Genomic DNA, 27,682 nt, shown 5'->3' on the forward strand with positions numbered 1-27,682 from the left:
TGTGATAGCTTTTCACAGAAAAAAGCCAATCTGATATATTGTGGATTACAGTATATACTGGTGTGTCCCCACTCCAATAAATACATACATTTGGCCTGCTATTTCAATGATGTTAAAAATGTAAAGATTTCAAAGATTATTGTTAAACTGTTGCAATAGTCGAATTCCTGTCAAACTGGACTATTTTGAATGAGGGAGGACATTTTCTGAGATTCCAAATATTTTGTCTGTGTAGACTCATTTTTCAGCCAGCCTTAGCATTGTATTTCAGTCATGACTTTTGGTTGTGGGTTCAACCAAGGCAGATTACAAGCAATTTTTGACATCCTTGGCTTAGCATACAGACTTGCCAGTTAGCAGAACCCTTACTAGCAGAATCATTACTAACAGATTAAAGATGAAAGCAATTGGCATCAAGCTAGAAAGGAAGATGAACACTGCACTAATTTTAAAATAAATAAAGTTACTTTTTTTGATTCTAGCAATTTTACATTATTGTACTTCGGTTATTTGGTAGATAGTGAAAAGTTTTTCACAGGAGGGCTCAAAGATCATTTTCCAGTGATCTTGGGAACCCTGAGTACTTTAGGACATATAATGCCTTTGTGTTGGCGATCAAGGTGAAATCGATTATTACAAATGAGTCTTTCCTCCATAGCTGCAAATGCAATCCACAGGCAACTAAGGAGATCGGGAGCCCCATTTCTTTTTGATAGCAAACATTTATTTCAACAGTCAGACAAAGCACAACTTCCTCACGCCAGCCCAGGAAAGACTGAAGGCCAAATAGGGCTGCCTTGAAAAATCTTTCCGGAAGGTTTTTCTTGTTCCATTTCCTGGAAGCGGTCACGAAGCTGTGCTGATGAGCCACTCTATATGCTTGAGAAGCCACTGTCTTGTATCCCACGCCAACCAACAGAAGCTAATGATGTCTGCTAGAAAAACACCGCGGAACAATGGTCTAAGGCTTATATACAGAACCATCCAACAAATTTCCCCACTCACACACACGCATCTTTTAAAAAATGAAATAAAATGAATAAGCATTGTCTTGACACTGCCTGAAGTACGCTGCCACATGTATTTTCTCTAGCAAAGTAACAAATATTTATTTACAGTGGTACAAAGGTTAAACACTTGATTGACCAATCCATGGTAAGTATAAATCAAGGTACCAGCCAATGGCAAATAAAGTTATCATTTTAAAAAAGCCTTTAGTTTAGTATTAAATGACCGCAGAGACCACAACAGTTGAAATTATTTAAATTACCAGAATACAGGTATATATAAATCTTTGTGACCCTCGTGAAAAATTTGTACATATGACAATATATGGTATAATATCAAATACAAAATATAGGAATACATTCTACATTCAAGATATACATAATATCACTTATAAGAAAGTGGCAACCACTAACATAGTTTCTAATATCTGCAGTATATTTTGACATTTATTTGAGATATATTCCTTCATTTTGGATTTTATATTTACACTATCAGATCCTTAACAAATTATGTGTCACTTTTCATAAAACATTTTGGCACAGACTATCAAAAAATATTTATATAGTAATGTCACAAAAGTCTCAACTGAAAACATAAAAATAAGTCAAGGTATTCTAAATCAGCATGAAAATAATGAATCCATTCAAGGTCTCTTATCTAACCTTCCAACAGTGTAGTAAAACATTATTTGTACATTCTTTTTTTGGCAAGCTTCAGAGTGAAAATAAATGGCAAGTATACAACTCACATACTACACAGTATGGCAACTGTTGCACTTATTGTAAACTGTACTATATACTTCAGCCCTCGATTGGCAGATGATTGTGAGAAGTTTACTTTAAGTGCAACTCTGCAAGTACCGCACAAAGAAGGACAACACGGAATCTGCAATATAATATCCCCATGAATAAAGTTTCATCTTGTACACAGACATAGAAGCTGAATTGTTAGGCATCCTTAAAATTCAGCATGGTAAGAGAATACACGGAGGATGGGTTCATTGGGCAGGTAACACTCAATACCACTTTACCTTGCCATGTTCACTGAAGTGCAAAATCCACAAGAAGAATGTATTCCAGACTCGCCCTGCCTTATGTACAAATGGGAGGATGCACTTGAAAAGACTGTGAGAGCAGTGAATTTCAGTCCAGAAGAATACAGAATACATAAACATCTTGTCTAGTTCCTAGAGAATGGTGGATGACTCACTTGATTTTACAATATTACACTGAGAAACAACATTGGTTACATAACGTTCTTTCTCTCCATCAGTGGTAAAAGGTTGTGAAGTTGTGAAACTGATTTTGTGTGTTTGCGTGCGTGTGTAATGTATGCATGTGTGAATGACCAAAGGCACCAGAACAAGCAACTATGGACACAGAAACAAATTATATTCTGTTGCATTGTACATTTAAATTTAAGCAAAAAATGGGGGTATTTAGCCACAATTTTCAAGGTTTTTGCCATTTATCTACAATAAGTTCAACTGAACACTAAATTAGACAGAAATGCTGTGCTAGAAAACTAAACAAAGATACAAATGAAACATTAAGAACACTGGAATAACTTCATTTACTCAGCAAAATGTCCAGTGTTAATTCAACTCTAACAGACAACATTTGGTCCCACTCTGGACCAGAGTGTGACAAATGTTATCTGTTAGAACTGAATTAACACTGGACATTTTGCAGTTACAATTTCATGAAGTATTTGGGGTTATCATCCCAAAGACAACAGCTACGGACAAGCTCCATTGCAATTAGACTAAATCATGTAAATGCATACTTAATTTACTGTACCAAATACTGTATGTTTTTAATGGAGGACGACATGCAGTCTGTTCAGTAAGCTCTTGCCCTTGAAATTGTATTTTCTTTGTTCTGATATAAATTCCTTCACTTACAAATTGACTTGGTGACAATGTAAAATATAAAGTATGATGAACTAATTTACCTTTTCACTAGACATTTTCTATTTCAGATTCAAATGCAAAATGAACAAATTATGTCTAAAACCATTAGGATGCCTAAACTCATAGGACTAAATCCAGTTAGGATTCCAGAGAAGAACACATTACACTGCTTAAATAGAAATATCACATATACAAGGGTGAAGCTAAGCCAGTATTTTTGTTTACATTTAGGCATTATGCATTAATGTATTGTAACACAACTATGAAAAATATTGATACAGTACTCACATATGCTAAAATGAGATTTTGTGGTACTTTGTTGTATAAAATCAAACAGCAAGTATAGTGTGATTTTCCAAATGCAATGCATTATTTTGACCTAGGCTACAAAGCAAGCAATAGTTATGTTCTGTCTGTTGTGCTCACACTTGATTCACAATCCTGGGAATGCTTTTTGATTAGGAATTTTGAGCATTTACTGGATTTAGAATCTTGGGAACACACTTATTTTAGAACTCCCGTGTTAACACAACTGCACTTACTGACTGTTTGGGGAATGGTCAAGCATTTTACATGTAAATGCATTTTTCAGAGATATGTACAGTACAGCAACCACATAAACAGTAACTGCCTTTATGCCATGTCCTTATAGCTAATATTCTATTGATACAATCCGGTACTAAAGAATAAAATGCAAGCAAACTGCCATATTTGGACAGTGGGATGGAGGCATCATACCATAAGAATACATAAAATCATCAACACAAAAGCCACACAGCAATCATTTTATGCTGTATCCAGAAAATTTATCTTGTGAATTAATCTATCTGTTCTGGTTATTTTTTTCCCCTAGACTATCTACTTGATTCCTTTAGTTGAAAACTAAATATTAAAATTAATCAATAAACATCGTTTTTAAACTATCAAATTTTAAATATTGACAAATTTTAATAAGGGTGGCGCTCTAGCACCAGTTGTACAGTATAAATATTTACATTGAGAAAAAATATATTTTTTCAGAACAGTTGCAGTATGAAATTCTTTTTTAACAGCACCTAGACTGCCAGGAGAAGAGTGCCAATCTCTGTGGCTGTAGAGAGGGTTAAATGTTAAAGTAAGGGCACTAGACAAAAGTGAATCATTTAAAAAATGCACACCTTCTCCTGCATGTTTCAAAAAATTTGGCACGATAAGAACACCTTCAGAGGTTTTTGCAGGTAGACTGTGTTCAACTTTTGACTGAAACAAAACAAAACAAAAAAACCTGCGGGGAGCATCACAATAAATTGTGCTTTTGTGTGAATATGAAAACAAAAAACAAAAGAATCTTTGAAACATGCACGATACAGCTTCCGTAATAGAAAAAGCAGTATCTCTAAAAAGGTGAATGATGGATTGGCTTGTAATGTACTCTTGACAGTTGGGGGGAGCTGGGTGGGGGTGGGGGGGGGGTGTTTCCAAGGACTATAGGCTGCACAATTGACTTCTTTCTCTTTTGTAAATCCTCTGATCAAGGCCACGCACAAAGGTAGTGGTTGGTAGGGAGACTGCTCACTCCTTGAAAACCGGACTGGCCGACATCCCTTTGAAGAAGATGTTCCGGGCGTTGTCCGGACTGGTGCCCCGCTCTGGGATCAGGATGATGTTCCCTTTCCTTCGCAGGGTGGAGTCCCGGCTGGACGCGATGGACAGGGTCTCGGAGGCGGCCTCGCTGCCCTCCACGGGCGTCACGCGGATGGTGGTGATCCCGTGCGGGTGGTGGTGGTGGTGGTGGAAGTGATGGTGGTGGTTGGAGCCCAGGTCCGGGCCGGAGCAAGGCCTCCTCCGCTCCAGGGGGCCGGGCACGGGGATGGGGCCGTAGCTGTCTTTCAGCGACTCGCAGCTCTCCGAGTCCCGGTTCAGGTCGTTGAGCTCGAAGGACTGCCGGAGGCTGGGCCTCTCCTGGGGCTTCCACTTCCAGGAGCCGCTCCCGTCAGTGGAGGGCGGCTGCACCACCGGCCGGCTGTTCTCCGGGTGCGCCTCCACCCGCACGATGCCGCCGGGCTCCTGGTCGGTCAGCGCCTTGTACCGGATGGACCCGGTGCAGCTGACCGTGCTCCCGTCCGAGCTCTTGGGGCTGCCCTGCAGGAGGCCCTGCTGCTTGGACATGGCGATGACCTGCATTATCCGTGGCTGGCTGTTGGTGCGGCACACCCCGCTCTTCTCCGCCACCTTCAGCCACTTGGAGCGGGCCGAGCCGCCCTTGGGCGAGGCGCTGATGTTCTCCTGCGTCTCCTCGGGGATGTGGACCAGCTGGGAGGAGCCCGGGCGGGACTGGATGGAGACCCTGGCTCCGCCCGTCATCCCGCTGCTGTTGTTGGGCATGAGGGGCATGCCGCCGGGGGTCGGCAGCTTGACGTACTGGCCGCCGGGCGGGTGGTGCTCGCCGTTGACGCCCACGCGGACGGGCTCCGAGTTGCAGCGCATCTCGATGCTCCGCTGCGGGGAGTGGCCGGCCTCCGTCTCCATCACCTGCAGGGAGAGCTTGCGGCTCTCGTTCTTGGTCTTCCACTGCGAGAGCAGCTGCTTGGACCGGGTGGAGTCCATGGAGGCGTGGATGCTGGCGTTGCGGCGGGTGACCTCCTCCACGGCCGGGGTGTGGGTCCTGGGGAGGGTGTTGCTGAAGGTCACCATGCTCTCCTTCCCCATCGGGCTCCGGGGGCTGAGTATCTCCACGTCGGCGCTGGCTCTCTTCAGGTTGCCCAGGGAGCCGGGATCGCGCGGGTTGCGGGTGAGGGTGGCGTTGGCGTGCGGGGCCAGGCCATCTGGCCCGCCGCCGCCACCACCGCCGCCGTTCTTGATCTGGAGGTGCCGTCCCGCGTCCTGGCTGAGGTCCGTCAGCGAACGGATCGGGTCTCGGACTGGAATCTGCTGGATGGAGGTGTCCTCGCTGGGTTGGAAGTTGCCTACAGCATACAGGCCCTGTGGGGCGGGGGGTATGGGGGGGGGGAGAAAACACTGGTGACAGTGCCTTCCCAAGGTGACACTTGGCTGCATGCGTCATTAGCATTCATTAACAGAATTAGGAAATTTCTGCTTGTTCACCTGCCCTTTGGGTTCCAACAGGAACATCAAGATATTATATTGCACCTCACCTCTCTTTTCACGTTGCATTTAAAAATAATAAGCAAAAAGCTAAAAGTAGTATATCTTGTTACGTTGGGAGGGGGGATGAAAGGAAAATAAAATAAAAAACGTGCTGTCCTAATTGTTTTGTTTATGCAAATGACAAATATGTGTTCAGGAACGGAGTCTGTTTCCTTCAGAATAAAATGGCTTCTGGTTTACTGACTTAATGATTTGAACTGACTTCACTGACATTCAGTGTGAGAGACAGGCACTTCTTTATAGTCTATTTCAGCTCTAAACATCTATTGGACTGAGTTCACTGTTGGTGTCAGTGGGTCAGTGAAAAAGTCTGTGCTACTGTCCGGGGAATTGTGGAATGTACAGTAAGCAGTGTCATAGGGATGCTCAGGGACGGAAGTGCTCTCGTGTGAAAGAGAGGGCATGCGTAGGAGGGATAAGATATACATGCGTGGGTTGTGTATCTGCCCAAGTTTTATTATTTCTTACACAACAACAGTATAACTCTTTTAAATGGCAAGGAAGTAGGGGAATGTGTTCTGACATTGTGCACTTGAAGTCTACTGTTTTAGCTCACAAAGTGGAAAGTCTGAATTACGGTTTGATTTATATCTGAATTTTAGTTGCGATGACAATCATTCTGATTCACTGACATGCATATTTATATGCTTATTATAGCAACACTACATATTTACATATTTTCATATTTAGCATTTTGTGCATTTGGATTCATAAAGACCTGCAAGCAGCCATCTCATTCTAAACATATCCTTGCAGGACTGAAGGACATTCATGTGAAATAAATGCAAGCCAATATACAGGGTTATTTGTACAGCACTAAGGGATAACCACTTGCAATTGCATTGAGAGGCATGCATATATTCCAAATGCAATACAAAATGCATAATACATCATCAGCACTGTAAATCAATAGCTAATACAGCTAAATCAATTCAGTTAAATAACGGGCACACATATAAAGCTTACTAAATAGACAGCCACGCCGCCTCCGATGAGGAAGCCGCAGTAGACGTCGATGGCGTGGTTTTTGAACTGGATGATGCGCGTGAGCCCGCAGATGATGGCGCATATGATGAAGGAGAAGACCAGCAGGGGTTTCAGCAGCTTGGATGAGTCCGTCAAGGTGGCGTTGAAGTACATCTGCGAACACACGTCCTCTGCTGACCGATAAACGCTAGCTAGATAGATAGCTAGAGGGGCTTTCTCACTCCAAGGTGCATTTGGATCCGTTTGAAATGTGTGTGAAATTCACCTTTCATTGCATATATGGCCTAAAAACAAGTTGCTAAAAAGTTGCGGTGTGAAACTATAAATACTAGTTTATATTTCCGTAACTCCAGCTGTTTGTTCTGTGCTTAAGTTGGACTTCACAGAATTGTAAGAAAACTGTACTGAACTGCATTGAACTGTTATGCAGAAAACATGTTATTTGTGTGCAGGGTGTAATAGAGTTTGATGAAACCGCTTCAGTGAGTAAGTGTGAGGGGGGCATTACTTACAGAGACATACACAGCAGCAAAAGCTGCCAGGGTTGCATGCTGGGATGGAAAAGACTTCCTGTGAAGAACAAAAAAATAATCACCCTCAAACACAATGACTCTCTCCAATATAATCACTCTGTCCAACAATCACTCTCCGACACAGTCGTTGCGTGCACAGTCATTTTCTCCAGCACAGCTGGAGTCTCCAATAATAGCACTCCAACATTCACTCTTCAGCAAAATCATTCTCCAACACAACCGCTCTCCCAACACAGTCGCTCACCTACACGACTACTCTCTACACAGTCTCTCTCCCACACAGTCTCCTGTGGTAATTCACTGACTCAGACACTCACCCACTCAATGAGTGTCAAACGCAATCAATCTCTTCTTCATAATCAAGTTTTCAACACAGCCAATCTTCAATACAGTCACTCTCAAACACAGACACTCTTCCATACAATCACTCTTCCAACACAATGCCGCACACTATAGAATAAAATCCAGGGTTCACACTTTTTTCACACTTGCCTGGTCAGACAAATCGGTTAGAAATCAGCTTGCCCAAACTAAATTTATACCTGCCAGCAAAGATTTGGCAAAGTTTACCGGTGGCATGAAGTGCATGAAAACCAGAGCCTCTGCACTCTCAGAAAAAAAACGCATGAAAAATATATACAAATGCTAGTCACTGAGGTGGTATATAAGGTATATACCTACAGGTATATAAAATTGTACCCCTAGCCAACAATACATACTTCATTTGTACCTTTTTTTTGCTTGTAAAGGGTACTCATTTGAAAGTAAATAGACCATTATTGTACTTTCAGGTTACATTTGGCAAATGTATTCCCTAAAGAACAAGAACAATGTATCCCAACTTCATTTCTCAGAGTGTAATAACATTTGGCATAATAGGCATATACATGTAAGCAAACTGATCCAGAGGGATTTACAAAGTGTACTGTACATACGACTTAGCCAATGAACAGTGCTAATGCCAGGTCATCAGGGTTGCAATTGATATTATGTGCAAGAAGGAAGAAATTATTATAGTTCGATTAAGGAACAGATGGGTTAGGGGATATCATTTTAGACTGAGCATAGGCCTGTTAAATAACCCCATGCAGAATGTACATGTCTAGGTGATCCAAGGTACAGTTTAAATGGATATATTTTCAGTGTGCAGCAGAAGATGGGCAGCAAGTCCACCGCATGGGGCCAGAGTAGAGAATAGACATGATTGAGAGGAGGGCTCTGTTAGGGACAGTAAAGCAACCAGACCTGGGTCAAATACATTTTTGTTTTGGATTCAGATACTTTTCTGTGCTCTATTTATCTTACCTGGTGTAATTGAGCCAGCCAATATGACCAGAAGGTGGGGTTTGCACTTTCTGAGAGTATTTAATTGGTTTCCAATACACCAGACAAGATCAGTAAAGCGTAGAAAAGTATTTGAATCCAAAACAAATTCGTATTTGACCCAGGTCTGAAAGCAACCAGTGCATGAGCAGTGGAGTGGTCAGGCAAGAGTGTCTGGTTTGACAATAGATTGTACAGTAGATAAGAGGGAGCTGAACCATAGACCAGGGCTAGATAGATTTTCTGTTTTATTCAAGCCACCACCAGCAGCTACTGAAGGAAGATGAGGAGAGGTGTTACATGCGTATTTTGGTTTACTGCAGGTGAGATGAGCATCAGCGTTCTGAATTTTTTTCTATTATTTATAATTCATTATCTGGTATCAGATAATGAAAAGATGTTACAAATAATTAGATTAAGTATTGGAAGAAGATTCATCTTATGGTTATGCAGTAGATTTTGGAATTTATAAACAATGACCATTTGCATAAATCATAGTGACAGAGAGTGGCAGGTCCTCTGTCACTGTGATTGCTGGGCACACTGAAAATGTCAACATGACTACTTGCTTTGCCTTCACTACACTCACCATAACAACCGTAAAAACAGTTTTCACGAATTGTATTTTTCGTTAAGAAGCTTGTATTTTAATTAATATTTATCAGGGACAATGCGCAACGACTTTCAGTCTACGTCATAATCACTTTCCGACACAGTCTCCAACACAGTCACTCCCCAAAACAATCACACTACCACATAATCACTCTCCAACACAATTGCTCTACCACATAATCACACTCAAACACTATCAGTCTACCAAATAACCACTCTACAACACAATCAGTCTACCACATAATCACTCTACTGTGCAATCAGTCTCAAACACAATTTCTCTCCAACACAATCGGTCTCTAACACAATCACTGTCCCGTTCATGAAAAATTCAGCACACAGAGCACCCCGCACCATTACAAATAAACTCCACACTGTTTATACTCATAGATATTCTCTGCAGGCATGATACAGAGCAAATGACATCATTAAACTTTCACTCAACAGTCATACTAATGACTTCTGTATTCACAAGAGATCTTCCACACCCCTCAAATCATACCACTACAGTTCAACTTCACAGTCACCACAGTTTAGGACACAGTCTGGAGAACACAGATGGCCTGACATTTCTGGAGGGATTCTAAGGCCCAGATTCAATCTAACAGCAATGCAGGTTGTCCAAGTTTAAATGGCAAGCAAATATTTTGTATTTTTTGTGTACAATATTGTGAGATCTTGGGTCACCGAGTGAACAAAAAATGTTATATAAGAAACAAAACACAACTAATTCTGATATGTGCTACTTGGCTTAAAACAAAAAGCATGTTGTAGTTTGAAAAGAAAATTGAATTTTTTCTCAGTCTTCACATGTACTGTTAAAGGTGTCCAATACAAGCTGTATGCACATTGGGGATGTTTTTTAAATTTATTTTTTACACATTTTTAAAGTATTCTTTCTGTACCTTTTGTACTGCAAAGTGAAAAACTGTTAACTCAAAAAAGACGTGTTAACTCAAAGCAGGTTTGCATGGTTGTGCGTGGGCGTCGGCCTGTTTCTTTCCTGCCGGCCTTTCCGCACAGCCATTTCGTAAGTGCTCTTGAGCTGAGCTTTGTGTGGGCTTACAGGAGTGACATTTTCAATTTTTTGATTCAGTATATTCTGTCGCCAGACCCCTGCTGGACATACTCGAGCGATTCAGCTACGTTCTGCATTACAGCTGGACAACAAACGACAATCACGCATTCAGTAAACACACAGCCTGTGAAAAAATACCGCAAGAATAGATTCTTGTTGCAATTAAAAAAATAGCCTGATAGTGTCTGACCGTATTTGGGCGGAGCCCGCCCACGCGGTCCTGACTGACCTGCCCGCATTGATGACAGCCGGGTCGGCCCCGGAGCAGATGTCTTCCATGATGAAGGTGTTCTCGTCGCAGGAGGTGTTGAGCGTGGTGTAGTTGGGCTTGCAGACGGTGAGGAAGTAGGGCGCGTGGTAGCCCGTGGACAGCTGGATGATGTCAGTGATGAGAGCGGTGGCGCAGAGCCCGAACACGTGAACCCCTGACAGGGAGATCGGGGGGAAAAGAAACACTCAGGAATCAAAGATTCCACAGGCTAACTTACAGAGAGTTCTTTACCGGTGAAGCGGAAATATTCTAATTAGATTAATCTCATCAATAATCATGAATGGGTACGGCCCATGACAGACCTCCTCATAAATAATCATGTTTTTCTGATGTGCGTTTAACTGTAATACAGGAAAAACAACTCTGTGGGATTCTGTGGGCAACCACAAATGCAGAGCTTACACACAACATGATCCATGATGCACACTGTAGCAGGCTCACTAGCGCTAGGGCTACGTAAGGATAAAATCACAAAGATGCAAATGTAATTTCTATTTTCAGGCTGAACTAGTCTGAGATTCTGAGCGGCAAGCCTGCATCTCGGTTTACCGTCCAATTTACCGTCCGATTCACCGTCTGATTCAATTTGTATCAAATAGTATAGCGGCTTAGAGCTAGAGTTTTCAGTGGCTGGCAGTTTAAGCACCCAGTAAGCACCGCCTCCTGTTTCTCACTTCTGAAACTTCCATCCATTTTGCTGCCAGGGAACTACTTAGCTGGACTCTCAATAAATAAGACAAATATATCTGTTGTCAAGTTAGATTTAGTGTGTGGCCTGTGGTTTGCAGTTTGCTGACCAAAGTAATTGGCCAGAAAACGCATTGGGTTTGGTGATCTGTCCTTTTTTATCAATCATGGAAGTTCTATTTAAGTGGCCTGTCAGAATGCAAAAGGAGTATTTGTGCCGCACGGCACTGACAAGAAAATACCGGAAGCTTTGTGGCCAACTAGTACAGTTTTTTGTCAGCATTTCATAGGAATGGGTAAAGAAAGCTCACCCAGTGGTCTAATGGTAAGAATAATGGTTTGTTTTCTGTAACCTCTTGCCTTTGTGATAAACTATAAATAGAGCCATCAGTTTGTCTCCTGTTGTTTTCTCGAATTGCACTTCAGTCCTCCGCCAGCTGGAGGTCATGATAGCCTCTTTGTCAAGCCCCTTCTCAAGCAATTATCCCATTTGCACCACCTTAATAATCTAAGTTGCTAAAGCAATGGCCACTAATTAAACACAGATGATGATACAATATAATTGATGACTATCTGGTATGTTCTTTTATTTGAGGTGTTGCATGTCTGGCCTATATTTACATTTTATCAAACTACCTCATTCACCAAGTCATTGACACAATAATCAGTTTTTAAATGATGAAGTACAGAAATGATCACACTGAAGGCACACTTCCTGTGTGTTATGCTTGTGAATTAATGAACTACACTAATTAAAAATGCTGTTTCCCCTTCTCCAAAATGCAAGCTACAGTTCACATGTAAACATACTTTACTTCCACGCACAGGTGCTAAATTTCATGCTTGTAGGAACACTCAAAGAAAAAACTCTTTTTTTATTCACAAGCACTTATCCTGAACATGATCTTTAAAGGAGTCAGAATTATTGAAATTGGTATTTTCAAAAGCAGACATGAGCCATAATTCCATTATCTCCACATTTGCATTCAAGAAGGCTGGTTTGGTAAGATAGTGGAAATTTCTCATTAAAATGTTTATTTAAACTTAAAAGGCAAGAAATAGACAGAATTTTTTATTATTCATCTAGTACTGAATCACCAGACCCCCGCGCATGTGATGTGCAGGCTCTGGGCAGGTTATGAAAGGTTCGGTATTCTCAAACAGAGTCATTTCCCATGAATCCAAGGTCCCCCCAACTGTTTCCGCCCACTCCCGTCAGGACCATGATTGACAGAAAATCCCACAGAGAGCTTCTACTCGAGTGTGAGCCCACCTGCCTCAAGCGACCCCCCTGACTGATACTTCATACAGCTCTGCTTTAAATAATAAAACACCCACCAGCTGACCACTCTGAACCCTCGTGAAATCCCATACAGCAGCTCCATTTAACTGTGTTGTGGATAATTACTTTTTTTCTTTCCTTTTTTTTTTACAAAATGGAGGACCTTTGAGTTTGATGGACCGCACACCATGAAGTAAAAAGCCAGACAAATGCTTTTCTCTGGAATCCAATACAAAATGCCACCATCAACGCCTCAGAGGGGCAGTGAAAATATCAACCTACCTACAAACCTGACGGCTCGGCGGATGTAGGAGTTGAAGTTGCAGCCGGCTGCATTGATGTTGGCCTCGGCACCCCCTCCTCCCCCACTTCTTCTCCTGGTTAGGCAGCAGTACAGAATGCCCTCTCCGATCATTATCTGTGCACAGATCAGACACAGCAGGCATGAGGAGTTTACATTTCTTGGGGGGTGGAGACATGCACCTTCTCACCTATGGATCAAGGAGTGGAAATGGAAAAAAATGTGAATGTGCTGTAAGCCTTTTCAATGGGGCTCTTTCTCAAATACAATATTTAATGACTTATTCAGAAAACCTATAATTAATCTAATGCTCCGATTTGACATGAAGGTTAAATAGGTATGTGTATGTTGAGCCTTGAGAAGCAGCAGTGAGGGAACTGATCTTGTTACCAGAAGGTTCCAGATCTAGATCCTTCCATGGCACTAGGTATTCTTTTTTAGCTTTTAGCTTGGAACTTAATGGGAACCAAAAACGAGGTACATGAATAAATGAATGCAAAGCAATCTCTGCTTTGCCAATATGTTGAGCAAATGAACGCTATGTCACTTTTGACCATGGAGATGCCGGGTTTGAGTCTTCTGAGTCTGGCTTGGCTGAGAGACCAAAGGAGACCTGAGCGCGTGGAATCGGTCCCACAACGCACCAGCTTGTGCTGATTAAATCTTTCCGCTGCAGGGGAATGGCTGGCAGAAACCGCGGGGCCGCATGATCGCGGGCTCTCGACCTGGATTTCCATCTGACGGCTTAAAAGCTGCCCAAAATACAATGGAAATGTAGAGCAGGGGATGGCGCCTGCGGTGAGAAGAAAGCCGCACAGTGTGAGACTATTACCACATCAAAGGCAATCACGGTGCTCCACGCTTTACCAGCTTTCTGTTTTTTCCTAATTTACAGGTAAATGGAAGCGGTAACGAGCGTATTGCCTTGTAGGGTATTGTCAGATTTAGGGATAATGGTAAGCATTTTGTGGGCGCTAGAGTGCTCAAAGTTTATATCTTAGCTCTTATGATTCTTTATACAACCATAGACTAGTGATGTCCATACTGTGGTTTGATAGCCAGTGGAGGGTCATGAGAGAGGTTGAGGTGGGTACCAAGATGCATGCATATTAATTTGAATTAATATTCACACACCTAATGAAAAACTGCAATAGACACCTGCATAGCACTAGTGACAGTGTAGTTGCTTGCTGCACATCCTAAAACCGTTTTATTTACATATTTGAATGTAAGTCAACTTAAATTTTAATAAGGGGTGGATCACAGAATATGTATTAAGTGGGTCAATGTCTCAGAAAGTTTTTGAACTTCTTGTGCTTGATGACACTAAGAGATTAGAAAATGTTTTCTCTACAGTCTTTCTAAGAAATATGTATAGGCCTGCCTAGGATGCTCTTGGGCTTACTTTGGCACCAAGTTGAGCCTGGGGCATTATAAATATTTGATTTGTATACAGTTTATCTGTACCTACTCCCTCCTATTGCACACTCGTAACATGCATTATATGCACCTTGCCAGGAAGGCCTCATGAATCACCCTTGGCTCCAAATGAATAAATATTATTACTAACAATTTTAATGCACTGTGAGACCTTTCAGGATTGCATCTGGTACACATCTTTGATCTTTCTTTCTCCATAAAAGACAATTGGGTTAGTGCATTGGCAGGTCCCCTGTAGACTGGGTTATGTACTGGCCTTTGCACATCAGATGAAGTCCCCGGTGGACTGGGAGTGAATTAAACTGGTGCAATGCAGACCCATACAAGGCAATCAAATTTAATTGGAACAGAAGAAAAAGTTAATGAAATGCCTGAGAGATGGAGGAATAGTCATTCCCTGCAAAATTGCACCATTACTCAGTACAGGTGAGGTTAGAATATGAATGATCTATTGACTGCACTTTACTGAGTAAGGAACACAGAATTTTTAGATGCGCCCATTTACCACCTTCAAGAAATCAGGTCAAGCTTGGCATTCAGGAACAAATGCTGTACTTATTCAGAAATTAATCCGGAAGAACACACCAGGGAACTCAGTTAATGTTAAAATTGGAAATTTGTGGTACAGCAGCAGTCTGAACTTTAAACACAGGTGACCGACTAGGAGTTTAAGTAAGAATGGTTTCATAATTTGACAGTGGCAGAAGACACTTTGTTTACAGCAACAATGTGAAACATCTGAATCATCTTTGCAATTTGCCAGCACACTGAGCCAGCCAGAACTGGAAGGCAAACCAAAGTGGTGTGTGTGTGTGTGTGTGTGTGTGTGTAAGATGCCTGTGTGGAATTTTATATGGAGGCTACAATGCTACTCATAAACACTATACCCCTAGGCAGCAGCTTCGTAAAAACACAAATGAAAACAAGAGGTGAAAAAAGGACATTCGTATTTCCCGATGGTCAGCAAAATGGCAGTGGCCAGGAGACATCCTAAATGGAAGGCGAACGGATTTATTTGTGACCTCACAATCAAGGCTCGGGTCGCCCGCCCGCCCCCTGGTGACAGGGGTATGTCCGCCTCGGGCTGGCCGAGTCGAATCAGATCTGACTGATATGAGCCTTGCTGCGAAGGCGCTGGGAGCACCAGGGAAACAAAAGCCCTGCAGGTTGCTAGGAAACCCCGAAAGCGTGTGTCAGCGGATGTAGCCTGCATTTTTTTTTTTGCCAGGCAGTTCATGGAGCTCGGGAGAATAATTTCTGTTAAAAGCACTGCACAAACCAGGGTGAAAATAGCTTAGCAGAGCCGATAATGGGTTTAGCACTTTTCAGAGGTACGTCCATGAAATAAACAAAAGAATGTTGAAAAGAGAGGGGCTGGGCAATCTGTCAGGGGGGTGGGAGGCTAATTCACTAGTACAGTATTAACTAGTCCTTTCTGATGCAAGCCCCAGAAACTCAGAATGGTATGTTGGTATATGTATCTTTAGCATCCTCACCCAAAATAACATTCATAAACAGTTTTTCACTGAGGCTCTGATCTATGGCTTCAAAACTTATCTCCTGGAGGCAGAACTTGCCAGTTCATTTTACTGCCATTTCCCTCAGCCGAGTGTTAGATTCAAACATGCAGTAAAATGTTTCTTGAGCGCAGTATATTACAGCTGTGCCATTGTAGCTTAAATTTTTTGCTTCTTCGGTCAAAATTGATAGAAGTGTCAAACTGGTGGGTATGGTTACAGGATTTGAGGCTGAAGCAATCAAGAACACGTGGAAGCTTCCAGATGTTGGTACTTGAAACTCCTCCCACCACCAGCACCACCTGACTTACCGTGACAGCGGGTCCAGAGAAGGCCAGGCTAAACAACATGAGGAAGGGGACAACCTCGTGTGAGGGCTCGATGTAGGGCATGCTCAGGCTGCGGTCATTGCAGCTGTAGCCGGAGCGCACCGGCTTGAACACGTCCGTCAACTCCAGGAAGTACAGGCTGACCACCGACGACGCCAGAATCGGGAGCTGCAGGGGAAAGAGAACCCCAAAGAAGTCATGAGGTGAACACCGGACCCCTCAGTAAGTCACCCTTGTACAACAGTGAAAACTCCCCAAATGTTTGTCAAAACCACTGAATGAATTGCTTTATGACTTTATGACTATGGGAGTGCAGCAGTGCCTTTGAACCCCAACAGGCTTGCCGGTTCAAATACTTGGTGGAACACTACTGTACCCCTGAGCAAAAATACTCAAACCAGGATTTCTTTGGTAAGGTCCTTAAAAGAATGACGCCTAAACTGTTATCTGTGTCAGTTACCAAGGACACAAGCTTCAGCTAAGCAAACCAATAATATACAGTAATAACTGCAGTACAACACAGACCTCCCGGGCAGCATCTGATTGAAAGCAATATGAAACCAAGAGAATCACTCCATCATTAGCAGGCAAACTGTGGCCCAAGGGCCATTGTGAGCTTAATGCAGAACAGTGAGTGCAAAGTACACCCTGCAAAAACATATTTATTTCAATGTAAATATTCTGCTTCCTGCTGCAAACACCAGTGAGAATTTTCACTGAGCCTCAACTAATCTGTCACAGATCAGAAGACATGCATTTAGCTTGCGTTGCATTGCAACTGAATTGCATATTTAGTGCCTTCCAAAGGTGCATGTGGATGGATTCTTTAGACTGACCTGCAATGAGTTTTTGATTTTCCTACAAGATGTAGATTATGAAAATGATTTGGAGGGAGCTGATCCTGAATCAGTATTAAGAGGCAGAAATGACCAAGTGTGTCTTGCCACAGTATACTTATGTGCTTGGGAAGGCACTGCATAAGTGAATGAGGAATATGCATGCTACCTGGCTTACAGTCCTATCACAGACTGCCACTGACATGCATACATTAAAAAGGGCTTGCTGTCACTTTACATTGATTAAATCACATTTCTCTCTTTGACTGTAATGATGACTCACTCAAGGATGTTACCATGGCCCTGACAGTGAATATAAGACAGTGCAGACTTTAAAACATAGGACATGTGTGACCCAACATGACGTTCAAAAAGATAGCATCTAAACACCTGTTTTTTCTGTATGCAAACTGGGGTAAACCATGGACAACAGAAGCCATTTTTTCTCAGCGCAAGCAGAGGTTGTGTGCCTATTAAAATGCAAGCTAGATTGATACCATAAAATTCTTAAAGTAATTCATAAATTCAGCCATTTTTCCCAGAATATTATGTTATACTGTTTTGTACTGTGATAGATTGTAAAGTTAGTTTATTTGGAAGGACCGTAACAAGACAAAGTGCAATATACATTCTGAACAGTAAATAGCTGCTTAGTATGGACAACTATTATGATTCATGATGATGTGGGATCAAAATGTAGGAGCACAAGCATCAACAGCATTCTTTAATTTCATGCTTTGCTCTGCTTTAATGTGCCGACAAACAGAAACTGGATTACAATAAAATGATTACTAAATGTTTTTTCATCATATTGCCTGTGGATTAGATGTGTAACAGCGAGAGCTAAAGGTGCACCTAAGCAAAATCATATAAAGTAAAACAATCACCAAACAATGACAGGTTATTTAGAAAAAAATATTTGTATCCCACTGAAACATATGTGCAACCACTGAAATTTGGTAAATTTGGATATGCTACATCAGCAAATGGAACATCAGGCTGCATTGATTCAGCAGAATTCAGTTTTACCATCAGAAAACAAATTGTAAAAATGCAGAAGAAAATATGTGTTGCATTCTGAAAACCAGGGTATACAGTATTGATCATGGCATTGAATTCACATTAGCACTGTTTATGTTTAGCACATTGGTCATGTTTGGTTATTTAATTAATGTCTCAAAGGTTAAAACTAAAAGGTATCAGTGAAAATATCTAACTGAACAACTACCCAACCAAGTTATTGTTGCACGGATGTATATTCGTATTACTGTGTAGTTCCCAAGCCTCACACATCAGACACACATTTAGGATCGGTCTCATGCCAAAGCAGCCAAGATGCTCGATTTACAGCATCTTAGACGGAAAGTTTAGTTGCTAAAGTAGGACAACACTTTATGTCCCTAACTAATAGTGTGGTCAAAGCCCAGATAACAGCAGAGTGTTTTGCTGAGTCAGCTTTATTATTCAAGGCTCTGAGTTTCCCCATTTCCCTGCAATACCTCCCCCCTCTTACAGCTAAGCAATTATGTTTAAGTGTTCTGAGAGCTGGGTTTCCTCAGAGATAGGCCTCGCTGGATATTGCATTTTTCTTCCTTTTACCTCTCTAAGCAGAAAAACACACTATGGTTAAGGATGTCAGAGTATGAAGGGAAAGGTTGCAATAGACATTCAAAATGAAAGGCTTGGATGATACATACTGTAGGTGAAAATATTTTCAACTGAAGATGTAACATTGATCATATGACTGACTCAGGTGGCAAACACAATCAGTCTGTATATGTCAACCAGTGTATGTGAAATGTGAAATGTAGTTGCATACATGCACTACTGAACTACTATCATTTTGGTTAATTTTTAGTCTTAAGCATATACCAAAATGTTCACTGGAACAAACTCAGAGCAGGTATCTATAAATCCACATGCCTATGTATCTGGCTAGCATAGTAGAGCTGGTGGAGTCTGGCTAAAGTTATCAACCATGGTATACAATTGACAAACACAATGCATTTTATATGACTTTAAAGGCTTTTGGGGTTGAAGTAGAAACCAAGTAGAAACTACAGCAGTTTTTTATAAATTGTCCCCCCATTTCAGGGCATCATAATGTTTGGGACAAATTGTGTCACAGGTGTTTCTGTTTATTCAGGTGTGTTGAATTGCTTCCTTAATGCAGGTATAGTGCAGCTTTTCAGTATCTAGTTTTGATTCTAGTATTTTGATTACCTTTCGAGCCTGTTATTGCCATTTGTCAGCATGAGGACCTGAGTTGTACCAATGAACTGTAACGTAACTTGCACTTCCGTAGTTGCAATGGATTATGGTCACTGTACTCATTGCAATGCTTATTTCTTTGTGAACAGTGTTGAGTAGCTGCCAGTTAAAAACTACAATGTAAAAAAACAAGCACACTAAGCTTGGAGAAAAACAGTTTATCCACTGAATTAAGAAAATAGTTCAATGCCGAAAAACACAGAAATGTCACTTATTCCCTCTGCACTAGACACAGTAGTGCTCATAATGATGTTACATTTTTATATAAAGGCAAATGCCACATAAAGTTGGAAAAAAAACATGACTAAATAATAGACACTTTCATGGCCTACATCATCAAAAAAATGCACACGCATTTTGGCAGTGGAAGCACGGCTTTGTTATTACAGAAACTGGAGTGACGAAAGGAGTTGGTTCATACAACATCTTTTTCCTCAACTGCCAAAATCTTAACACAGATTAAAACGTTTTTGAGTTAAATACATTCTTTAGTTCAGAGAACTTACAAACATAAAAAAATTTCTCTATCAATGAAATTTAAGTTTTATGAACAAAACAACAAATGAATATTAGTTGGCATAATGACTTAAAAAATGAAATCTCAAAACTATAACATTTAGTGAAGCAAGTTGCCTTGAAATATTGGGTAATCTGACTTAAAATGTTTTTTTTTACAGTGTATGCCTTTAAGGGCATAATATTAGAGCTGGCCCGTGATTGAACGTGATTGATGTCCACCGTTGGCTTCACAGGAGGAAGTCTCTTGAAGTTAGAGCTGTAAATGTGGCCCTGCTGAGCGACCCAGAGTATATGTTTCTGGCGTGGAATTAACAGTAATTAAGCATTTCTTTTCTAAAGGGCACTCTGCTAGAAACACAGCGTGGGCATTGAAATGCCATTGTGCCAATCAACCTCCTGCACTTTACTGTTCGCTACTCTGCTCTTACTATGGCCATTGCTACTATTTATTCTTACTACTTTTAATACTACCACAATTACAACCGCTATTACTCATGTTATATTTAATACAACCATCACTACTACTGTACTATACATGCCGTTGCCATGTGTACAATTACTACCACCTCAACTACAACTGTTACTGCTGTTACTTTTACTACTACCATCACCATTGCAGCAATACTACGACAACACAGCTTCTACTACCACAACTGCTACTACTAATACTACAACTATTAATAATACACAAGTATAATCTGTATCTGCTCTTCAGAATGTAAAATAAAAAAGCAAAAATGTACCATATGATAACATCATATGGTCAGCAATTTTATTCTCCCAAAGATATTAAAATATTCATGTTATGCAATCCTGAGTGGTTGCACAAGGCTGGTAGGTCTGTGATAAAAGGCAAAGACAAACCGGCAATTTCCCAGCTGCAGAGACACTCTTGGCTTTTAACTCCAATCGCATCTAGAATCTGTTACTTTTTTGGAAGTAAAATGTGGTTCATGCCCATTTATGCATATTTGTCTGAACTTTCACAACATCCAGCAACAGTACCCACAATTCCAGTTCAATCAGTTTCATACAGGAAAGAAAATAACTAAAAATGAAAGCTTTACCCTTATCCCAGGTACAGCCCACAGAGGTTTCTGAACAGATGCCTCCTGAATCTGTACTGTCTTTCAGAAGGTGGACCAGTGTGTGGGCAGAGAGAACAAACACAATCTTCACACTTCTAGCGATTTGTGCATGGGCTGAGCTTCAGGTGAAGTTCTGCTGAACCATGACCTCAGGACAGATTTGTGGTTTGCGTGAGAAATGTGCCTCTGATCTGGTTCCTTCATGGCCCAGGGTGGCCCTCTCTGCACCAGATAACTCCAGCAGCTCCCATGAGCTTCCGACGGCTGACAGGAATATAGGTCAGCCATGTCACTACCGAGCTGAAGACTTCACATAATAAGCTGCTACTTGCGTTGACTGCCCTCCCTGTGACCAAGCAGTGCACTTTTGGAGGAAATATTTTCTTTAAAAAGATCCACTTCTAGACTAATTTAGCTTAAACTATGGTAGAACATCAGTTTCTCCCAACCAAATCTATGTAACAGCTACATAAACAGATGCTTCCCACTTGTCTTATGAACAGCTAAAACTCCACATGGTCTTCTAATGCTTTTTAGCACAAGCAGTCCTATTATCATATAAAACAGAATATTCTATTGCAAACTGCAGTCCAATACACAGAGGGCCTCCTATCTATTGGAACATCAATGACTGCACAAACACCACATGATAGTTAACTATAAATAGTATTTACAAAACTGGCCTGTCTTTGTTAAGGAAGATGACAAATTTGCAGTTACGTTGGGCTGAAGTATCTGTGCCCACCTATTATGGATTTTTCCTTCCGCCTCGTCTTTTGTTCTTATGTAGACTACAGACTGTAATTTAAGCCTGAAAAGGACACCTACACACACAGAGCCCAGAATGGGCAAAACCGCTCGGTGGAAAATGACAGTTATAAAATAGAGTCGATATTTGGCCATTGCCAGTCTGGAGAACCGATGTACAGGCTGCCATGGAGATGGGTTCCTCCCTCCCTTCATGCCCTCTGTTTTTCCCTCCTTGCCATCTCCTTAGGCAATGGTGGTTGGAGTCCCAGAGCTGTCCAAGGCTCTATCTTAGTGTAGTAAAGCCATCCAAAGAGATTTATGAAATCAGGCACTTATTCATTCACTCGTGGAATTCCCTCTTCTGTGCCTCCCCTGGTCATTGCAGAAATTTCAAGAAAGCATAATTGCTGATAGCTCCTTCAGGAGTGTATTGCATTTAGGGTATCTACAGCCTACTGCTTTTTATGTAAGGGTTTCTCCTTCCCTATGTGAATCGATAAACTGCCACAGTAATGGACTGGTTCTGGTGAGACACTTTTGTAACAATTCAATGGAAAAACTCCATGCCTTTCGTCTCAGCCAAATGGTATGGACCACAAGCATGGATGGATATTTTCATAGGCCTCTTTCTTTGTACATTTATATAGGTCACCAAAAATACTTGTCACTCTTTGTCCCACCCATTCTCCACAAATACTGTTTGGTATTGGAGAGGGCTGAGCTTAGTATTTAAGCTCTTGAGTAGCCTAAATCCAAGCCAAACAAACAGGCATGGGAAGCTGATTGCTGATCAACAAAACAAGCACCCAATTTAACTGTGAATCAAATTTAAGGATAAAATTGATTGATTTCAGGCCTGAGTCAACATGCAGTGAACACTCCTTATTGGACTACCTCACACAAGAGGTTATGGCTGTCCTTTCCCACAGCAGTGCTGGAACTGCACTGGCATAAGTGCGAAGCCAAAGCTTGGTGACCCTACGTGCTTTATTTGCTTTATATCGCATTATACACAGACCTGTGACACCAGATCGAGTTCTGCTGTCTGCCTGCTTTGAGGACTGAGATTCAAGCACAATAAATAAAAAGCCAGACTGTGTCTCATTGCGCTTCTGTCTATGTCTGCCTACATTGAGACCAGAGGGCAGCATCCCTCCTTCCTCCATTTTGCAATTCTGTTTTTTTTTGGTGGTGTAGATAGATGTGACTTAGTTAGGCAATCTGCTGACCCCTCTGCCCACAGCTGGTTCATGGTTAGGTCAGCATGTCTACCAGGTTGGGCAGAAACAGGTCCATAATAAGACTGAAAACCAGTCACTGGGTGTGATGAGGCATATGGCTTATGCTCCAGTTCTACAGTGGAAAAGGTTATCCATGAACTCTTTGAGGGTTCACAGAACCACACTCCATGATCTCACTGTCTCTTTTACCTGCAGCTCTGCACCGGTGACTATCTCCTTGCCCTCACCTCCCCTCCCCCCACTCAAATTGAATCACAAAGGACTAGTGCTAGATATGACATTAATAAATTCCTTAAAGAGTAACAGTGCAATGGCTTTGCAATACCAGAGCAAGAAAGAAAATAATTCTCCGTGCTTTTGTTCTCTACATGTCTAGAGTGCCTGGTCAAAGTAAACCTTCAGTCTCTGCTACAGTCTCTGCTTCTAAATTGGCCATGGAATCACCAGTTGATTACTTGGATCTGTATTTAAATGCAACAAGAAAGTTCCCAGTCTTTAGTTTTAGACTTTTCCATGAATATTCATTAAAGAGAGCCAAAAACCTGTGCTCAAAATAAGATCGTTTAATGATTTTATTCATTTTTGTGCCTGATTTTGTGAAGAAATGCAGATCTTTGTGCAGTGAGTCATTATTCAAACAGAAAGAGGTGGACCTCTATACTATGTGTATGTGTGTGTGTGGGTGGGTGGGGGCTGCAGGGTTTGATTTTTCAAATATTATGCCTTGCGAGCCATAAAAAATCTAAATAATATATAAACAATCTCTCTCTTCCTCTCTCTCTCTCTCTATATATATATATATATATGTGTGTGTGTGCGCATGATGTGCGATTGCATACCTTTTAATAACATAGGATAATGATTAAGCCATAGGATTTATTCTCTTGGCACTCTTTCTAATCTGCTCAGCACCCAGGTCAATATGTGAGGATATCTGTGATGTATGGATTAACAGTCTGCTTTTAGATGTGTTCTTGAAGGAACTGAATTCCTGGGAAGATATGTGCTTCCAGTGGCTTACTTTCCTGTTTCCCCAAGCTATCCGCAAAAACCACAGAGGCTTTAAATGGCCGATGTCATGACTGGGCAGGTAAATTGTGATTTGCTAAACACACAGAAGATGGACTGTTAAAAGCTTTTATTTGATTTGTTCGATGAACTGAAGGGAAAGTGCACTACCTAGAATTTGCTCGATGAAGAGGAATCAGTGGGACCTTTACTGTACCTGTGTTCTCTGGTGGAAACCTATTTACCAGCACCAGAATTCATACTCAAATTTAATCCTTGTGTCCTTTGCTTTGATTCCTAAGTGCATGGCAGTTAGATTGGATCTAGTAATTAAGGTTGCCTGATTGTGTATTCTAAAGAATCATCTGTACTGTGACGCAAACTCACTTCAACTGCTCCCATGAAATGCAATGACAGAGAGATTGAACCTCAGCTCAGCATGAAGAAACCACCTCATTGCTGTTTGAGCCAGGACCATATGACCTTACAAGAATGGGGATTTTTAGCAAGCAGCATCAGTTTAGCCATTGTTCTTAAGCCAGAGTCATCCCTGATGTTTGCTTATCCCTACATTTTGAATAGCCAGTTGCTCTTCACTGCCATGATCTCCGTCGGTTTGGCTAATTCTGTACTGTGGAGCGTGTGGTGGCAGCTGCTGATTATTTTCCACTGGCTGAGCTGCATACTGAGGTATGCAGAATGCATGACTGGATAGAGCAGTTGCTCTTGCATGATGAGACAGTTACAGGCCAGGTGACTGAAACCCTTTATAGCCAATGCTACAGTCAATGACATGCTTCCCTGTAGCCACAGTTCATACTAGAATGGTCAGGATTCAATTCCAGACTGTGGGATGAATCCATGCACTCAAAATCCAGTGTCATAACCAGGATAAGCCAGCTTGGAGCTCCCCAGAGTTTTCCTTTTTTACAGTAAAGCAATTTGTTGTATTTTCTTATCTTCATGCCAACCATTTTAACTGCTGATTCTTTTCACTTTGCACACTACAATTTTGAAGCTTTTGTAGACACTGGGTTGGACGGAGACACTTCATGTTCTATTTCTGTAAACAGACCACAGACACTCGGTTGCTGGGTTGGGGTTGCTGATGCACACTGAGACAGACACCCCACCAACTGAAACCCCTCCCTTCATCCATCCCCTCCCAGGTGACGCTACAGTCAACTATGTGCTAATGGTCACTGGCATGGCCCAGATTCATTGCCAGACCTCAGAGCCCAATCACACCCTGCCTTAACATGATAAGCCATCCAGCAGCCACCACCACACCTGAATGTGTCTGTGTGCACCTGCATCCTCCAGTACCACTTATAGGAATGCCAATTCCCTCAACATATCCTGTCCTATTTCTGTACATGTGTACAATTACCCATCCCCCACAGTGTTTTTTGTCCATAATTTATCACACATCAATTTAATGTCCATTAACAGTGATACAGTACATTGGGTAAAGGATAACTGAAACCTTGAGTAGATGCTTCCCACAAACATCTGCCTATGACCAGCACTTTTTCAATGGGTCAGGGGTGACATACATGCAATTTGTCAAATAGGTTTATATTAAGCTATTAATTATACTAATAGTCCTCTATGAATCATCATCATCATCATCAATATATGCCATGTCTTGCAATACATGGTGACAAATCGACTACAACCCAAACACAATTATCTGAAATCACAGATTTGTCTGTTTCATTTTTTTTTTTTTTTGCCCGCGTGGGAGAGATATAAATCTAGAAAAGAACGGATAAATGCGATCCGCATTTTTATCGTCAAAGTATGAATAATGATGACGAAAAAAGACAAGCACCTTGCATTTTTATAAAGCCAAACGAAAACATAACAGTCGCTTTCCAATTACCCCCCCCCCCCCTTTTTTTTTTTTCCTTAAACGTAATTAACATTTTCTTACAATCATGTCCGTATATGGTGAGATGAATATAACCATATTATATGACAGAAAAAAAAAATTTTACATGGCAAGGCCACAAGACTTGAAAAAATACATTTTCTACTATTACAACTTAAACCGGGGTAAACTGAAGTTTTTCGCACTGGTACACAAATAAAATATGTTCTAACGTATAAAATGTGTGAATTGTATGTTAAAATGAAATATTCACTTAACACTTAGGGCAGACCTAGTTCTATGTCTATATAGGCTAAGCGTATTACTAGCGGTGGTCATGGAGACATTTCATTGAACGTGATCCTCATACGAATCTACCCCTGTAAATGGATATACTATAATCGCTTTAGCCCTGGAAACGACTGATTATTTTCTGAAGTGAAAATAAAATGAACATATTTAGTAAAACGAATGTAATATCAGTTATGTAAAATAAATAATGCCACACGCATCATGTGCTCTGGATGCTCAAGTACAAGTACACCTACCTCAACAAAATAGAAGCAAGGCAACAAGGTAACGCTGTCTTTGGTCACCTTTCCTTTTTGTCTTTCTTTTGCAGACATGTTCGATCCTCTGTCTATCTTTGACAGTGGGAAAAACAGCCAGCTTTAGAAATAACGGATCCTGTGTCGTGTTCGCTTAATGAAAATTAGGCGAGCACTGTTGCCGCTTTCTCCATCCTCAAGTGTCGCTATGAAGAGTGCAATTTTCCCCGCAGCTCACAAGTCGCGAGCTAACCGACTGCTATTGAAACCCAGCAGCAGCACCAGACGTTCAAATGCAAACGCGGTTGACAACCAAAGCTAGTGAGAATACAGGCACCATGAACACCCCTTCTCCACGTCTAGGTTATTTATTGTTTTGTTGTCGCTCCCAGTTTTTTTTATGTGCAAATAACCTAATTCTTGAACGCAACGTGATAGCAGAGAATGCAAAGGTAAGATATCGAGGGAACTGACGTCAGAAATTTGGTCAAATCTTTTCACACGGTGGAGCGCACGCGGAAACAGACGCGCATGCACACCGAAACAGCGCCAGCATCCCCACCAGATATGTAATGTGTTTCGCACACATATCATGGATGCCAGATGTATGAGAAGAGTAATGCATACATTAGACATCAGTTGGTGTCAGCAGCGTAACTAACATGAGCCCTGACACGTTCGTATTCAACATTAGAGATGGTTATGTGGTTTATTTGTGAGTCATTTGTTTCTACAATGTCATAAAATAAAAAATTAAGAAATTAAAGAAAAAACGCTGCCTGTATTGTGGCACCTATATGCTCTGTTTTTTTCTATACATTTCATGTCAGAAAGCCTCCTGTAAGACAGAAAAATACAAATAGTTAGGTGACACATATTGTATAATATTACATTAGCAGACCAGTACTTGGCAGTGAAGAACTGTTTGGTGAAACAATCTGCTACTACAAGAAGTGACCAAATTCAGTTCACAAACACAGCCACAGACAAATTGGTGTCAGTAAGTTTATTAGCAATGGTTAATTAATCTTAAAATGGCAATGCTGGTATAGCAATTGAGATTGAGATGCCTTACATTATTTATTTTATAAGAGATTAATTCATTTGAATGCTTTGATCGA

The 27,682-nt window shown here is 41.3% G+C and overlaps 1 protein-coding gene across 1 annotated transcript; it reads right to left on the minus strand.

Moving 5' to 3' along the window:
- Nucleotides 1-702: 702 nt before the first annotated feature.
- plppr4a (phospholipid phosphatase related 4a) lies at nucleotides 703-27,114 on the minus strand. The gene is made up of 7 exons (XM_035420286.1): nucleotides 26,562-27,114; nucleotides 16,410-16,595; nucleotides 13,123-13,258; nucleotides 10,830-11,025; nucleotides 7,567-7,624; nucleotides 7,034-7,207; nucleotides 703-5,881 (listed from the first exon to the last, which is right to left on the minus strand). Exons 1-7 carry the CDS (start codon nucleotides 26,637-26,639, stop codon nucleotides 4,472-4,474), a joined length of 2,238 nt encoding a protein of 745 aa, XP_035276177.1. The 5' UTR covers nucleotides 26,640-27,114; the 3' UTR covers nucleotides 703-4,471.
- Nucleotides 27,115-27,682: the final 568 nt, after the last annotated feature.

Source organism: Anguilla anguilla, chromosome 6 (genome assembly GCF_013347855.1).
Source record: "Anguilla anguilla isolate fAngAng1 chromosome 6, fAngAng1.pri, whole genome shotgun sequence".
In the NCBI taxonomy this organism is placed as follows: Eukaryota; Metazoa; Chordata; class Actinopteri; order Anguilliformes; family Anguillidae; genus Anguilla; species Anguilla anguilla.